Genomic DNA, 17,763 nt, shown 5'->3' on the forward strand with positions numbered 1-17,763 from the left:
GTTGCCTCACAGATTCTGGCTTGAAGGGCTCATGTGTGCCAATTATGTTTTGAATCGGGCCCCCACAAAGGCTTTGAAGACAATCACTCCTTGCGAGGCTTGGCATGGGAGAAAGCCTTCAGTGGATCATTTTCGTGTCTTTGGATGTGTTGCATATGCCCACGTGCCTATGGAGTTTTGACATAAGTTGTCCGATAAGGCACTGAAGTATATCTTTGTTGGGTATAGTGCAGAAAGCAAAGGCTATCGTCTCTACAATCCTGCCACATGCAAGATTTTTGTGAGTAGAGATGTAATCTTTTCAGAGAATTCAGCTCAGACACATGCTGAATTCAGATAATGTTTTTGAGGGGTTCCTTCCTATTGCTTTTGGTTCCCTAGTTGATACTCATGCTGAAAATCAGCATTTACAGTAGCCTCCTCTTGATCCACATGACCCGATTCAGCCTCCTGCTGATTTTGTTCCTCCACAGGCAATGGATGATGTTGTGAGGCAAGAGATTCAAGAGATACATGCAGCAAAAATAGTTCCAAACTGGTTGCTACAAACTCTCAGGGAGAGTAGACTTGAGGCACCTTTGCCTGGCAGGACTCGTAGTGCAGCAAGGCATGCAGGGGGGGCTCTTTCTGTTGAATCAGCTTATGCAGGTACTCTTCTTGATGAAGAAGAACCTAATACTTTCGAAGAAGCTAAGGATAATGTGCATTGGATGAATGCCATGCACAATGAATGGCAGTCCATTGAGAAAAATCAGACTTGGGATGTTTTGGATTTGCCACCAGATAAACATGCCATCAGTACCAAATGGGTTTTCAAAGTGAAAAGGAAGCCAGATGGGTCCATTGATAGATACAAGGCACGGCTGGTTGCCAAAGGATATGCTCAGAAAAAGGGCATAGATTATGAGGAGACTTTTGCTCCTACATCCCGGATGACAACTATCAGATCAGTTATTGCCATGGCTGCAGCTTTTGTTTGGAGTGTTCATCAGTTGGACATAAAAACAGCTTTCCTTAATGGGGACTTGCAGGAAGAGGTCTATGTCAAACAACCTCCTAGCTTTGAAATTTCAGGCAATGCACATCAAGTTTGCAAGCTGAATAAAGCTTTATATGGGCTGAAACAAGCCCCACGTGCATGGTATGCCAAGATTAATGCCTTCCTAGCAAGCAAGGGGCTACACAATAGTCCCACTGAAAGCACCCTCTACATCAAGAAGGATGGGGGGGATATTTTAGTCATCGTTCTTTATGTAGATGACATGCTTTTCACAAGGTCAAATGAGGAAAAAATTGCAGATTTCAAGGCTGAATTGAAAGCTGAATTTGACATGGTTGTCAGATTGTACGTTCAGAATTGTCAACAATGCCAAGTTAATAAAGCTGAATGCTTGAGTCGTGAGGTCTAATGCATCCTTTGGAGATACTTGAAAAGATCTCCCAACGGCACTCTGATTGGGAACAGTATCTTCATTTATTAGAATTTGCTTACAACTAAGCATGCAGCCACCCAAATCAGTCCATTCATGCTGATGTATCGATACCAACATAGAGCCCCATGTGTAGTCGGCTTGTAAAATGTCAAGATCAACATCGTTTCTGATTGATTATAAATAAATAAGGGTGTTATGTGCACGTTTGGACATAACGTGACTAGTGTTTTATCGTGGTCAGGTTAACGTAGGGGCACATACATAACGTACCCTTAGTACAATCAGGGTGGTCTTAGGAATGAGACACATATGACACCACCATATGCCAATATAAGTGTGAGCAAGGGCTTTCTTGGCATTGGGCCTCCTGAGAATACAGAGCCAGGATGGAGTGAGCCTATCCATGCCTATGATTCCATAACGACAACCGTGCGCAAATGGTTGTGCATGGTATGGGACACATAGTCTTACTTGGGAGATCACTAGTCCCGGGTTTGCCTGAGCTCTAGCTCAAGGGTGATCCTTGTGAGGATCTATGGCCTTGTCTCTATTTTACTAACCTCTAGTGGTGTTTTCAAGTAGCTCATGGATAGAGAATTGTGTAGGAACCCCTAGGTTAGCTATAGCTAACCTAGAAGGGGAACCCAAACATCATCAGCATTGCCATCACCATCAGATCTCTCTCTCTCTCTCTCTCTCTCTCTCTCTCTCTCGGGTACTAAACACCTATAAACCTCCTACCAGGGGTTTTTTCCACATGATGTAATTTCATAGAGTCTCTCTCTCTCTCTCTCTCTCTCTCTCTCTATATATATATATATATATATTCCGTTGCATACATACGCTAGATCCGTGTACACTCGCAATCAATTGAAGCACTAGTGAGTCTGGAAGCCCCGATAATCACGACACATAATGAATACAAGATACCTATTGATTTTTTACCAGTTCAACTCTCCTTGCTTAACGATAGTAGCAAAGCATAAGGACCAACCGTAGTCGCTCCCAAAGCTGAGGTGTAGGAGGCCCTGGCATATCCAAATTGTGAAATTCTCTCAGCTTTGCTGCGATCCTTACAGAGATTGCAGAGTTTCGTAGATCAGGAGCTCTCAGAGTCTGGAAATACAAAGGATGCACTCAATCAATTCCATAAGAGCGAGAATGTGCGTAGTCTGCGTGTTCAGATGCTTCTAACTGAGATCAGGCAAGTCTCCACGCGAAGTTTTTCTAAAATTCGGGTGAAAAAAAATACAGCGTCAATATGACTAAATCCCAACTATCGAAACTATCAAGCAGCGACGTTTTAAAAGTTCACGATGACACCGCTACATGGCAACAATTTCTAGTTATGCGTAGAGACAAAAAACTTCAATTGAATCGCTTGCTTGCGTTCTGATTTTCAAGAAGTAAAAGGGAGAGGGCGCGAGAGACCCTAGCATTAAGAAACTCTTCCACCCGACCGTTTGGAAAGCGGGCCAGCAGGCGAGGTCCCTGGCCAAGCTGAGACATTCGCTCGAACGTTCGGATTTCGTCCTCTCTCTTGAAAAACAGCTCGCAACCTTCTCCATACACGCGCACGAGGACCTTTCTGGGGTTTTCCTCGTTCTGCTGAGGCCATTGGCATTCGTAGACGTGATTGGTCATGGCACCCTTAAGAGGCCTAAGGACAAGATTCCTGACATCCAGAACGTCCCTCCATTTATCGGCGAGACTGTGCAGGACGCCATAAACCTCGCCAGGGATGTCGGTATTGGCATCAAGCTGAGGAGGTGCAGATTCCGGCAGAGGATTATTGGATTCAACAGCAGGCATGTCCGGATTGTTGCTAACTGAGGATGAAGTTCCGATCAATCTGCGGAAATAAGCAACATCAAACGGACGAATTCAGCGATTAACTCCGTCGATAACAGCCGGAAGGATTTCCGGAGTTCATCAACAGTACAATTACGCACCCTATTAAGAAGACACATCAGCACCTTGCCAACAAGGCAATGCCACGTGGCAGCAGTCACCCATCAGCCTGCCACCTGGCACCCCCTTGGAGTCAGGGCATACGACGCTATTTGGCATCATTCTGGTGGTCCATTAGGCTCTTTACACACCGACTGCCCATCCATGGGCAAGGGCACATGGACTGGAGGCGCGAAAGGAGGAGCGCCCCAGGGCTTCCCTCCCTTGATTTCAACCCGCTACTACTAGCCAATCAATGCTCTAACCACGTGGGCCAAGTCACTTGCTTTGCATTTATTTTTACTTTTATGTGTCAAGCGAGTGTCTAAACACACAATGCCCGCCCTTTTGTGGCATTGGGCAGTGTGCAACTGGCCTTAGAGTCAAGATGGTGATCATTGATTATCCTAAGTGGGCTAATAGGTACACACCCACGACCAAGCATCGCAAGGCAAGGTTGTTGATGCATGTGACATGTGTGACATGCATCAACACTAGCACCAGATTGGGACTCCCCCTGGCCTGTCCTACATGCACAAAGTTCAACACCAAATGAATTCTAACTCATGCAGATAGGGAGTTACAAAGATCCAATCTAGCACTCGTAATAGTTATGCTCACACAAGACTTAATTACCCGCTGACATGTAGCAACCATGAACCCAAAGCACTACATGAATAGAGTATTCCACATCCAAAAAGTTGACGTCCTCTCTTCTCGATCAAACTTATAATGCTACTACAGCCCTCTCTTTGCCACCTCCCAAGACATAAAAAGACCTTTGCTTGGACCTCTACGTTAAGAGCATAAAGATTTGGTTTCCAAAAGCAAAAACATACACCTGGCTACATATTACTTTGTTTGAACCATAAGAAGTGTTTTTATTAAATTTTGGACTCTGAACTTTGTATAATCATTTTCTTTTTTATGTGCATTTAAGATTATCATGCATATGTTTTGGATGATATGATATGATGTGATGATGGTTTTGGGAGTGGATCAAGTCAATTCGGATACTTTTTTTTTTGGGGGTAACTTAGCATGTCGATTATATTAGGGGGTGGTCAATCCCTGAACAAAAACCTAATACAAAAAATGGCCATAGATGGGGAGTTAGTTCCTAGCCTACGCTAAAAAAGCTCAGTGTTTGTCTACCCCCACCAAAAAGTTGGCCTTCGCTGTCGCAAGGATAGCCCCACTGATGACCAGATCCGCCTTTTCCATTATCCTATCGAGATCGCGGAGGTAAATCTTCACAATTGCTAACATCGCCGATGCTCTAAAGCCCGGCTGTGACTTGTGCTTGAAGACCATCTTCTTCCTGTACTCCCAGACACCCAACAGCACGACTGCCCTGAGGTGTGGCCAACCAGCCACCAGTGTAGATGGCATTTTAATCGTATCCCCAAGCATAGGGACTTTCCAGATGAACCCAATCGTGAAGTGGACCATCAGTCCGGACTGCCTCACGACTGCTTCTAGTTTTCTCCATGCCTCCGCCGCCGCAAGGATAGCCCCACTGATGACCGGATCCACCTTTTCCATTATCTTGCAGAGATCGCGGAGGTAAATCTTCACAATTGCTAACATCGCCGATGCTCTAAAGCCCGGCTGTGACTTGTGCTTGAAGACCATCTTCTTCTTGTACTCCCAGACGCCCAATAGCACGACTGTGCTGAGGTATGGCCAACTAGCCACCAGTGTAGATAGCATTTTAATCGTATCCCCAAGCACAGGGACTTTCCAAATAAACTCGATCGTGAAGTGGACCATCAGTCCGGACTGCCTCACGGCTACTTCTAGTGTTCTCCATGCCTCCGCCGCCACAAGGATAGCCCCACTGATGACCAGATCCACCTTTTCCATTATCTTGCCGAGATCGCAGAGGTAAATCTTCACAATTGCTAACATCGCCGATGCTCTAAAGCCCGGCTATGACTTGTGCTTGAAGACCATCTTCTTCTTGTACTCCCAGATGCCCAACAGCATGACCGCCCTGAGGTATGGCCAACTAGCCACCAGTGTAGATGGCATTTTAATCGTATCCCCCAGCACAGGGACTTTCCAGATAAACTCGATCCTGAAGCGGACCATCAACCCGGAATGCCTCACGCTGCTTCTAGTTTTCTCCATGCCTCCCTCACTACTAGGCACCTCCAGCAGATGTGACACAGGTTCTTCGATCTTGTTCCCATAGAGAGCACACCCAGGATTGACCTGGGTCCTCTTGGCTAGCTTTGCTCTCAGTGGTAGCCCTTGATTGATGACCTTCCACAACAAAAACTTCACCTTTGCTACCGTGCACCTTTTCCAAATATCGGTCAGCCTCTTCTTCGACCATTTTCCCCCTCGTCTCAACCTCCACAATCTGTTGAGCCGCATCGCCACCGCCACTTCAGGCAAAGACTTCTAGATTCTTCTAGCCGTCAGATTACGTTAGGGGGTTTTCCCTAAAACCCATTGCCTATCGAAGTGGGGATTCTAATCAACACCGCGAGGATGAGATCAAGCTCCCCTTCCGTTATCTGGTATTCCGTCCCGAACTCCTCCTACTACTTCCAATCAGCATCTCGCTGACTCCAAAGGTCTTGCCCAGATCTCATCCCTTTCTGAAAGAGGCTTTTCACCCTAAACGCATCATGGAGCCTGAAAGCCTCCCCTACCCTGCTCGGTGCTACACTCCACCAGATGGACTCCCTCAAGCTACCATCCCCTCTCATACCACCTCTACCTTTCCAAGAGAGTAACGGGACGCATGCTGTCCATGCCCTCACTAGCCCATCTGCTGTGTCGGAGGCTCCTACTGCAGGGAAAGTTAGACATAAGACTTTTGTACCATCCTAGACTAATCCACTTTCCTGCCCCTACCGACTTGCAGTTTGTTATGAAGTGCTTCACAATTTCGATCCATGGCGACTACTTAGTGAAAAGGTCGGCCAACCACTTTCTGATGAGGGCAGTGTTCTTCAACTCGACATCCGGGAAGCTGATCCCCCCTTCCATTTTCGAGGCTTTCAGAAGGTCCCAAGAGACATGATGCATCTTCCTCTTCCTGGTCCTTCTGTCCAAATGAAACTCCTAAAAGAGCTGCGATCTCCTGCCATTGGGTTTTCCGAAAGTGGAAAATTGATGCAACATAGGTAATTGACGCCGCCAGAATATGTTGCACCACCAGGCAGCAAGTATTCCAACCAAGACTTTTCCCGTTCCAGACTTTCAGCTTCGCCTTGATCTTTGCCTTAAACCAGTCAAACTTCTGACGAAGCGAGACTCCAATTCTCAGAGGAGCACCTAGGTACCGAATGACTTCTCCACGCGGGATGAGGACCATCCCTAGCCTTTTTACCCACTCTGGCGGGGGTTCATGGTCGGACCGTAGGATAAAAGACTTTGTCCAGCTGCACTTCGAACCTGAAGCCTTGCAGAAGGTTTCCACCACCTCTGGAAGGTTTTTAACACTGCTCTCTTGTTCCTGGGAGAAGGACATCGTGTCATCCGCAAACAGTTGTGAGCAGAATTGCTTGTTCGACGGGAGGGTGATGCCTCTGATATCGCCTCCTGCGACCTTCCTCTTTATCATATGCATCAAGGGTACTGTGGCGATAGCGAAAAGCAGGGGACCAACGGGAAACCTTGCCTTACCAACTTGTTCAAGGTGAAGCGTCTCATATTTTCGCTTCTTGCACGGCCATCTCTGTGTCCACCATTAAAGATGCTAGGAATTGGTCCTTTGGCTCTCAACTATGTCGGCTCTGAGCACCTCTAGAGCCGACGTAGCCGCCCTTTCAGAGTTGCACGAGAACTTGGATCGCGGCAGCGGTTGAAGGTGGCGACCCAATTTTGCGATGGGATGCTACTGTGAGAAGAGTGTTACAGATCGCGAAGGACAAGATGATGGTACTTTAATGTGACTTGATGACATGTTTTGGATGCTTTAATCTAACTCAATGATGGTACTTATTATCATGACCATTAAAAGTCAAAGCTTATTTTAGTTCATTAAGTGGTTGTTGAAAAAGGTGCAATTGCAAAGTTCCTCTGTGTACTCTAGTAGTTATGACATGGAAAACAAAACAAAACAAGACACACACAGAGAGGATTTTATGAGTTTCCATATTGGCTATTTAATATATGTATTGGTGTTGATTGATTATTTATGGTAGCTTGGATTTTTTATTTGTTTGGTTGCATAGAGAGCATTGAGAAAAACAAATGTGCACGTGCCCATAATTAGACAAGACAGTGTCATTTGTGTACTAGGGTACAGTGTCCATGCTGAAATGTGCTTAGAGCCCCATCCTTGAACAAATAGTATTGATCATCAATATTCTAGATGGCTACAAAGGCATTAAATTGGCCTTTCTATAGTATTTTCAAGAATAGAATATCTTGGTAAGAGGTACTACATACACATTTAAAGATCTAAAGGTAAGGAATTTGAACGCACATATTTGATTCTTGCAAACCAACTTGCTCAAACAAGAGAATGCCAATGTGATAGAAGGCACAAGTTTCCTTATCTTTTGGGGGAAAGCCAATAAACCATTGAGGTCCGTGAAGTCTCCCCCTGTGCATCTTGTACACAATCAATCAGGTCCCTTTGGCAGTTGATTGGAACAAGGCTTTAGAGGGGCAGTCCCCCACGGCCAACCACCTTTGTCTGCTCCTGATTCGGGCTTGCTTAGCCTCTCATATTTTCGCTTCTTGCACGGCCATCTCTGTGTCCACCATTAAAGATGCTAGGAATTGGTCCTTTGGCTCTCAACTATGTCAGCTCTGAGCACCTCTAGAGCCGACGTAGCCGCCCTTTCAGAGTTGCACGAGAACTTGGATCGCGGCAGCGGTTGAAGGTGGCGACCCAATTTTGCGATGGGATGCTACTGTGAGAAGAGTGTTACAGATCGCGAAGGACAAGATGATGGTACTTTAATGTGACTTGATGACATGTTTTGGATGCTTTAATCTAACTCAATGATGGTACTTATTATCATGACCATTAAAAGTCAAAGCTTATTTTAGTTCATTAAGTGGTTGTTGAAAAAGGTGCAATTGCAAAGTTCCTCTGTGTACTCTAGTAGTTATGACATGGAAAACAAAACAAAACAAGACACACACAGAGAGGATTTTATGAGTTTCCATATTGGCTATTTAATATATGTATTGGTGTTGATTGATTATTTATGGTAGCTTGGATTTTTTATTTGTTTGGTTGCATAGAGAGCATTGAGAAAAACAAATGTGCACGTGCCCATAATTAGACAAGACAGTGTCATTTGTGTACAAGGGTACAGTGTCCATGCTGAAATGTGCTTAGAGCCCCATCCTTGAACAAATAGTATTGATCATCAATATTCTAGATGGCTACAAAGGCATTAAATTGGCCTTTCTATAGTATTTTCAAGAATAGAATATCTTGGTAAGAGGTACTACATACACATTTAAAGATCTAAAGGTAAGGAATTTGAACGCACATATTTGATTCTTGCAAACCAACTTGCTCAAACAAGAGAATGCCAATGTGATAGAAGGCACAAGTTTCCTTATCTTTTGGGGGAAAGCCAATAAACCATTGAGGCATTCCCCCTGTGTTTAAAAATGGTTCTAATTAAATGAGGGGCTAATGGCAGATGGTTTTGGCCAATGCATTTATCACACAAGTGCATCATGCAAAATTACATGATCGTCTACACTCTCATGTTCCTCTATAGTAGATGATAATTCCTACATGGGTGTAGACCCAATCATGTCTAGTCAAGGGTCCATCTTGATGGGTGCAATTAGTTCAAAATCGACCTTGGACCACATTTCTATTTGGGCATCTCAACCGTTTGATCTTTGTAGCCTCTATTTGCATTCTATTGATGGATAAGTGCCTACATTTGATATTTAGTCCTAAACTAACTCATTTTCTTTTGTTTCACATTATTGACTATTAGGAATCTAACAACTACTTCATTGATTTGTTTGCAAAATTGCCGAGTCAAGAAATATTCCTTAATCTTCTCCCAGTCCCAAAAATAACCCATGAAGAATTGGTTAAAACAACACTATCATTCTTATGTATAATACAAGGAAATAGTTCATGTAGCCACCTTTGGGTGTTGCATCCATTTATGGTGCATATCTAGTACAGGCTCTGAAGGTGACTGAAGGGGTCTTTGCCCTCTAATCTTGAAACTTTTGTAACTTCACTTCTATTCTCAATGGTGATGAAAAAATGTTCACTTGCCCTTCTTGACTTGTGGCATAGGCCACTGCTCAACAATGATGAAAGCTTGCCCTTCTTGACTTGTGGCATAGGCTACCGCTCAACGATGATGGCCTTACAACAATGCTTGAATCATCAAACACATCCTATCTTACCTCAAGGGAAGGTACTTACATATTTGTATTGGGGGCCCTCTCTCCCAATGCTCTTCAAAAAGCTTATATATATTCTTGCGTGCGTGCATGTGTGTGTGTGTGTGTGTGTGTGAAGCTTAAATGTAAGAAAACATGATCCCATCATAAACATCAAAGTTTAAATTTGGAAGGAAGCAATTGAAAGGAAAGGGTATACATGGAAAACATTGTCATAGATAGGGGAGTTCACAAAGACATGCTCAGAGAGCTTTTACTCTAGCAAGTGTGTTATCTTATAGAAGGAATAAAGACATTTATAGACATTAGCTCTTTTATAAAAAAAGAACTGTAAACACACAAGTCAAGAAAAGAGATTAAATATATTTTCAGCATTAAGAATAAGAGTGAGAATCAAATTGAAGGTTCAAGACATTCAAGGACTTGAGTACAAAGATCCCTTCAGTCACCTTCAGAGCCTTTACTGGGTATGCACCATAAATAACTACAACACGAAGGGTTACTACATCAACTATTTTCCTTGCATTACGCATAAGACTACATAGTGTTGTTTTAACCAATTCTTGATGGGTTTTGGGGCTAGGGGGAATGAAGGAATCTTTCTTGAGGAAAATTTGCAAAGAAATCGATGTTGCTAACATGATGTCACTTACTCTTGAGGTTACCTTGCGCCTTCTCATGTTTCTTTGTGTGAAATTATTGGCTGAGAAAGAATGGAAGACCAAGAGCAAAGGCATGCTACAGCTAAGGAACTAGCATGGTGGATCCATGGACCCAATGAGGAGAAGTAGAAAATGGTATAAAACTAAGAACACAAAGAAACATGGGAATCAAAGCCATATTTTAGAAGGCAGAGGATGGAGGATGGTGATGGTGATGGAGATGACTGTGATGGGAACCACTTGAATTGGGATTGTCTTATATGGACCCTCCAGGACATCGGTCTTTTGTGTCTTTTGTGTCTTTTGTGAGACTACTCCTTACTAATGCTTTAGCCAAAGTGTGTGTTAATGGAGAGATGACTCACTCCTTCCCCTCAAAAGATCCATCAGACAAGGCTGCCCTGTTGCTCCCCTCCCTTTTGCAATTGTTGTTGATTCATTAGGATGGCTTATTCAAAATGAAACTGAAAATGGTACCATTAAAGGTATTGAGCTCCCTTTAGGGAAACAACTTATCTGCCAACACTTTGTAGATGACACTAACTTCACTCCTAAGAACACAAGACAGGACATTCAAAATGTGTTGAAGTGCCTTGATGTTTTCTGTGAAGCCTCGGGATCCCTCATTGATCACTCAAAAACAGGGTATGCAACTTTAAGTGGGAATGAGTAGGAGGTGTTGAGGAACCTTGGATGTCTAAAGATTCCCCATGGCTCTATTTTTTGCTTGCTTGGGATCCCCATGGGTTTTCAAATCTCAATAAAACAGAGATGGGATTGGTTCCTATGCAAATTCAAGAAGAAGATTGACAGATGGAGAGGATTCCAAGCCAATTCAGCTAGAAGAAGGTTAGTTCTTAACCATTTCCTCTATCCTCTGTAGCTATCTTCTACTTATCCCCTGTTGGGCACCGTCTTGTTAAGAGTTTCATTAAGTTGTGTAGATCCTTTCTTTGGGGGGTCCAACTAAACTGTCTAAGGTGAGGTGGTCTTTCTACATTAAACCCAAAGGGGAAGGAGGTCTAAGGATAGTTGACATTGAGCAAGCCGCTCATAAGCTGGCTGCCTCCTGGATTGTCAAGGCTATTCTTAACCCTTTGGAAGATTGGCCCCTGATTTTTCTCACAAATACTATTCATATTCGGCCTCTCGGAGCCCCTAAGTGGGAAAATTTTCCTCTTCTTTCTGCTCTCTACTCCCCAGAACCCTGCACCACAAAAGGGAGCCCTTATGGAGGTCTCTCTGTGGTTTTCTTTTGAGCAAAACAAGAGCTTGATTGTCTTTTTAGGCAAGGGTGCCTTTATGGCGCTTGATTCCATTTGGGTCTCAGTGACCTTCAAGGACAAACCGATGAATGATGAAGATTTAGTGAGAGCAAGCATGTTATTCAAAAAGGCCTTCAATGCTGGGGTCAATTGTGGGACCGAGGAAATCACAAATGGAAGTGATGGCAGGAAATACAAAGAGAGTTTTCATTCACTAATAATCAATAGACTTTAGTCATGAACAAAATTGCTCTCTGGCAAGGTGAAACTCAGTGGAAGGGTGGCTCTTAGCTTGATTACAGCTAGGAATTTAGTTGGGTAGGTAGCTCCCACTTTTTCCCCATACCAATGCCAACTCCCACTATTGATGAAGTTTACAAGGAACTCGATAAAAGGTGGAGGTTTGGAAACAGTGTTGCCACTTAGACGAAAATATTTGAGTCTATTTGGGACAAAAATACACCAGAGAAAGTCCCAACCTTGCTATGGATGATACTTCACATGGCCATTTGGACAAATAGCAGAAGTTTAAGAATTGGGAGGGGTGATGGTTGCTGCAAACGATGCCTAGGGGTGCGTGAAGATGTTTTTCATCTCTTTGTGGCTTGTCCTCAAGCCAAGAAAGTCTGGAAACTTGTACATATGGTTACAAGGGAACCGTTTAATTGGAAGGCTATTCTATTAGGGGAGTCCTCCACGGTCAAGAAAGATGTGTGGCATTCGATAAGGGCACAAGCTATTTGGTTCATATGGATTGCTAAAAACGGTTTTCAGTTTAGTAACACGATCATCTCTACTGACATTTTGTTTGTTGATTGGTGGGATAGGAACAAAATCGCCTCCACAAAGCCATAGAGCTCTACAACGAGGCACACACTTAGTTGAACATAAAAATTGAGGTACACGCACTCAGGTGTGCTAAAGACTCTCACACCATTGTGATAAGGCTACCTATTGAAGCTAATCAACATGTTTCGGCCAAGGAAATTCCTCTCAATGGCTCAGGTCCCCCTTCTCATGCTACTGTTACCCCTCCTTCTACCCATGCTATTGGTTCCCCTCCCTCCACCTATGTTGTTGGTTCCCCTCCTTGTACATGTGCTGTTGGTTCCCCTCCCTTGACATGTGTTGTTGGTTCCCCACCTGCTGCTCTGTTGAACCATTCTTCAAAGCCCTTCGCCAAGAAAAAGAACACCGCTACTTGCTGCTCACGGGCCAAGTCACATAGACCCTGACTCCTAAAAAATTGGTACTGCAAGGATTAAGCCTGATCCTCCACATGAGACTTCTACAAAGAGTCCTACTGAGAGACCAAAAGTCTCAGATAACTAGATGGTTAAGGAAGAAGAAGCTTGAGTGCCTGATGACCAAGTGCTTTCTTTTGTTTTTTGCAAGTTACCTTAGTTGTGCTAGTTACTCTCTTGGTGAATCTTTTATATGATTCAAGTGAATGTAATCTGATTATGTAAATAATATATAAAGTCTTTTTCTGCACAAAAAAAAAAAAAGCCCCTTTCTTGAAATGGAACTTGATGCAACAACTGAATCAGCTTCACATGTCTCACCAGACTCGAGTAGGCAACAATGTAAGGTGTTACTTGATGATGTCGCTCTGATTCACACACATATCTCTTGACTCCTCTCCCCTCCCTCCCCTTACCATCGGCAAGCATTTCAAGTATTGCCTTTTGTCCCATACAAGAGCAGGTACGAAAGTGACCCATGAAGAGAACCCTAATATGGATACTAGAGTCCTCGTATAAAGGAGACTAAAGTAGGGCAAGTAAAAGCAACAACTACGTTTTGAAATTCTTGGTGGCCTCATTCATACTTCCAGATAATTCATAAAACCTAGCCTACATTAATCATACTTACAAACTCCAAAACCTAACTTATACTTTCTTAATCCGCCTCAGCCTATCAAAAATCTTTAATAACCAGACTCATACAACTCCTGTTCCTATGACTCTCCTTGATAAGTTTTGGCTTCAAGTCTTTTGTCGATTGGTAGTCCATGCATGTTCTGGAGAGTTGTTGCAATCTACAGGCGGCTTGACGTACAACAATATTAGGCGATGATCCTCCTGATTTACTCCACGTGTGTCTTTGCTCCCATGGGCTTTGGCGTTTGGTGGGCACGTTTGTGTTAGAATCTCACTGTGCCCACCTGTGACCCCGATTTGAGGGGACAAGGGGCAGTGAGAGGTAGGGGGGCTAGGGAGAGAGACTCAGGTCGACATCATTGGCGACCAGCACACGGGCTGGGTCGCAGCATGCAACAGCAAGTATGAGGGGCGGCTTTAGGCCTCACATGGAGGCTCCAGCAGCAGCGCGGACTGGCCGCCTAGGGCGCCCTTATATAGGGGCCTGTGGTTGGCGAAGTCGGCCCAACCAGGGCCACCGACCAGGGCCAACCCTGGTCAGTTTATGGGCCCCATGAAGTCGGCCACCAGACAGGGTACCGACCCTGCTGGTCAGTCATCTGAAGGGGCCTGGGCAGAGCCTATAAAAGGCCACTTCTCCATTGAGCCCAGGATCCAGTGCATTAGAGAAAGCCTTCTCCAAGGCAGTGTTCAGCACCCAGATCTGGGGGAGTTTGTGAGAGAGTTCATCAGTTTTCTCCAGCATCCTGCTGTGATTTGTACTGCACCCTTGGAGCCATTTTCTGCCCACCATCCAGTGGATGAATATACTCTCTCTCCATCTATTCTTGCTGTTATTTCTAAGTGTGTGTGTGTTGCATCTGTGATCTGAGTTGAGCGTGTAAGAGTTGGAGAGATCTTGGGTGGAGGTTTGAGTGATTCTCTCTTTTCTAACATGGTATCAGAGCCATAGGCTCTCAACTCTTCTTCATCAAAGCACTCTCTGAAGGAAGGAGTCCCTTGGCAGAAAGGCGATTCCGTTTTCAGCTTAGGCTAGCACAAGAGGTCAGTACATCCTTTTGCTTCAGTTTTTATCAGTTTGCTATTCACCGAGATGGATCAACATTCAGAAGCCTCTACACCCACTGCTTGTCCTTCCTCCTCCAGTCATCTTCCTTCTTCATTCATTCCCAATTTTGGTGAAGCTGGAAAGCTCGATGGGACGAACTATCCAATCTGGAAAGTCAAGATCCTAAGCCATCCGGTGGCACAAAAGCTGTGGAAGATAGTGATTGGGACCCAGGTAAAGCCGGAGGACATTGTGGACAAAAGAGGTGATGTTCTATTTGAAGCAATTGCGGATGAACTCAGTGCATGGGAGGAGAGGGATGCTCAAGCCTTAGCAATGCTAAGCGGCACGACAACAAATGCTGTGATCCCTCATATCCAGTTGGCAGAGACGTCTTCAGAGGCGTGGGCCATACTGAAGGAGATGTATGAAACCGACAATATAGCCCGTATCATTACTCTTCAGCATCAACTTTATAATCTAGATATGAACGAGGGTGATACTGTGCATGACCATTTGACAAAGGTGAAAGTCGTGCAGGACTAACTCGCAACAGTTGGTCAAAAGGTGGACTCGAGTCAATTGGCGATGCTCACACTCCACAAATTGCCATGGAGTTTCAAAACTTTTATGACTACAGTCACTGTGGGTCAACGGACTAAGCCACTCACCTTTGAGGAGCTTGGCCCACTACTGCTTCAGGAGGCGGCTCGAGAGAAACTCTTTATGCAAACCGACGAAAATGCATTAGTGGCCAAAGACAAGCCTGGAAAAGGCAAGTCAAAGGAATTCAAGAAGTCAGAGGACGCAGACCGAAAGAAGAAAATAAAGTGCTTTTACTGTGAAAAGATTGGCCACTCCGCCAAAGAATGTCGAAAGAAGGCGGCGGATTAGAAGCGAAAGAGAGAAGCCAGGATTAAAGAAGAACCTAAGAATGATTATGCCAATGTGACGACAGGACAGTTGTTTTTAATCAATGAACATTGTTTAGCGTATGCAGTGAGTGAAGGAAAAGAGGGTGGGTATGTTGACAACGGAGCCTCAAAGCATATGTCCAACATAAAGACTTGGTTCAAAACCATGGAAAGTACACACCCGGATTCCAAAGTCTCTGTCGGGGATAGCCGAACATGTCCTGTAAAGGGCATTGGTAGCATTCCTTTCATTACGACTGCGGGAGAGGAGAAGGATATCTCTGGAGTACTTTATGTACCCAACCTTTGCAAGAACGTACTGTTTGTAAGTCAAATGGACAAGAAGAACATGTCAGTTCTCTTTGAGGACGGCAAGGTCATCGTGACATCGAAAGCAAATGGACAGATGGCCCAAGGAGTCGAAGAAAATAGATTGTACCGCCTCAGTGCAATGTTAGTTCATGGAGACAACCTAAAGTCCAAACTTTGGCATGAGCGCTTCGATCACGTCAACTATGGAACCTTGGCTGAAATGTCAAAGTTGAAGATGGTGGATGGACTTCCACCCATTACATGCAATGATGGTCTCTGTAGGGTTTGTGTAGAAGGCAAGCAGCACAGGGACAAGTTCCCACAAGAGGCCTCGTTTCGAGCCAACAAACCACTTGAGTTGGTTCATGCCGATATTTGTGGCCCAATGTCTACAGCATCGTGGGCAGGATCCAGGTACTCACTTCTCTTTGTGGATGATTTCAGTAGAATGACCTGGGTGTATTGCTTGGCTAAAAAGTCACAGGCTTTCGAGAAATTCAAGGACTGGAAGACCAGAGTCGAAAAGGAGACAGGGGAGAATGTCAAGATGTTCCGTACAGACAGGGGGAGAGAATTCACCTCCAATGAGTTCAACACATTTTATTGCAAGCATGGAATCAAGCGACAACTCACCACTGCACGTACATCTCAACAAAACGGGATAGCCGAGAGGAAGCACAAAACCACTATGGAGACGAGGCTTGTTATGTTACGACAAAGGAACCTTTCTAAAGCCTATTGGAGTGAAGCTATCAATACAACAGTACACATCCTCAACCGCGGACCAAGACGAAGGCCGTCAAGGACAAGACTCCATATGAGGCATTTTATGGTAAGAAGCCCTCAATCACTGATCTTCGCATTTTCGGTTCTAACGCATGGGTGCATGTGCACAAGGAAGAGAGGACCAAGCTTGATTCACGAAGCAAAAAATGTATCTTTGTTGGGTATAGCAAAGAATCCAAGACCTATCAACTCTTCGACCGAGTAAAGAAGCAAATTCTTATCAGTCGAGATGTCATCTTCGAGGAAAAGGAATCTGAACCCCAAGAGGAGCCTCAGATTGAGGAGGAGATTGTTCAATCCCTGAACCCACCGTGCCCCAGGCTCCCAGAGTTTGGTACCAAAGGATAGATGTATTCTTTCACAAGATAGGGCTACGTCGAAGCCCTTCTGAGGCAAACCTCTACTTGTTCATTGAGAAGGGGTTGCGATTGGTACTCATCTTCTACGTTGATGATCTTATCTTGACAGGTGACCATGTCAAGAAGATTTCCCAGGTCAAGGAGCTACTCATGATTGAGTTTGAGATGACTGACCTTGGGTTATTACACTACTTCCTTGGGATAGAAGTAAAGCAAGCCAAAGACAGGATCTTCATTTCACAGGAGAAATATTGCAGAGAACTTCTGAAGAGATTCCAAATTGAGGATTGCAGGACAGCAATAACTCTCATGGAGGTTGGACTCAAGCTAAGTGTTCACGATACATCTCAGCCGATCGATACTCCTTTGTACCGACAATTGGTAGAAAGCTTGCTTTACCTTACCAATACTCGACCTGATATTTGTTATGCAGTTGGACTATTATGCTAGTTCTCTGCTTCTCCCAAGAAGAGTCATTGGTGTTGAGGTATCTAAAGGGTACTTGCACCTAACCCACAGTGGCCCTTTCATCTACAGAGGCAAAGTACAAAGCTGCATGTACAACAACTTGTGAGACTGTGGTTGAGGTGGATTTTGGAGGTGAATCCAGTGTACCATGAGCGGACCAAGCACATCGAAGTTCATTCACTTTGTTCGAGAGCTCATCATCGACGACGTGATCAAGCTCATGCACTGCTCGACCGCCGCCGACTTGTCCGACCTCTTCACGAAGACACTCCCTTGAGAACATATGGAGCACCTTATCAAACGTATGGGGATTGGCCCACAGT

At 44.5% G+C, this 17,763-nt stretch overlaps 1 protein-coding gene across 2 annotated transcripts in view; it reads right to left on the minus strand.

Moving 5' to 3' along the window:
• The window catches only part of LOC147904827 (putative choline kinase 2), a 69,308-nt gene extending 65,948 nt beyond the window's left edge, over nt 1–3,360 (minus strand). The window contains exons 1-2 of one of the 2 annotated variants that reach the window (XM_087395680.1): nt 2,865–3,360; nt 2,428–2,549 (exon numbers count right to left, since the gene is read on the minus strand). In XM_087395680.1, the coding sequence (XP_087251806.1) occupies nt 2,428–2,549; nt 2,865–3,245 (503 nt within the window). In that variant the 5' untranslated portion in view covers nt 3,246–3,360. The remainder of the gene's footprint in view (nt 1–2,427; nt 2,550–2,864) is intronic. The other variant, XM_087395688.1, reaches the window with a different exon arrangement.
• Between the last annotated feature and the right edge of the window lie 14,403 nt (nt 3,361–17,763).

The sequence above is a fragment of the Dipteris shenzhenensis genome, chromosome 2 (assembly GCF_047967505.1).
Source record: "Dipteris shenzhenensis isolate YYH24624 ecotype China chromosome 2, Dip_SZ_1.0, whole genome shotgun sequence".
NCBI classification, from domain to species: Eukaryota; Viridiplantae; Streptophyta; class Polypodiopsida; order Gleicheniales; family Dipteridaceae; genus Dipteris; species Dipteris shenzhenensis.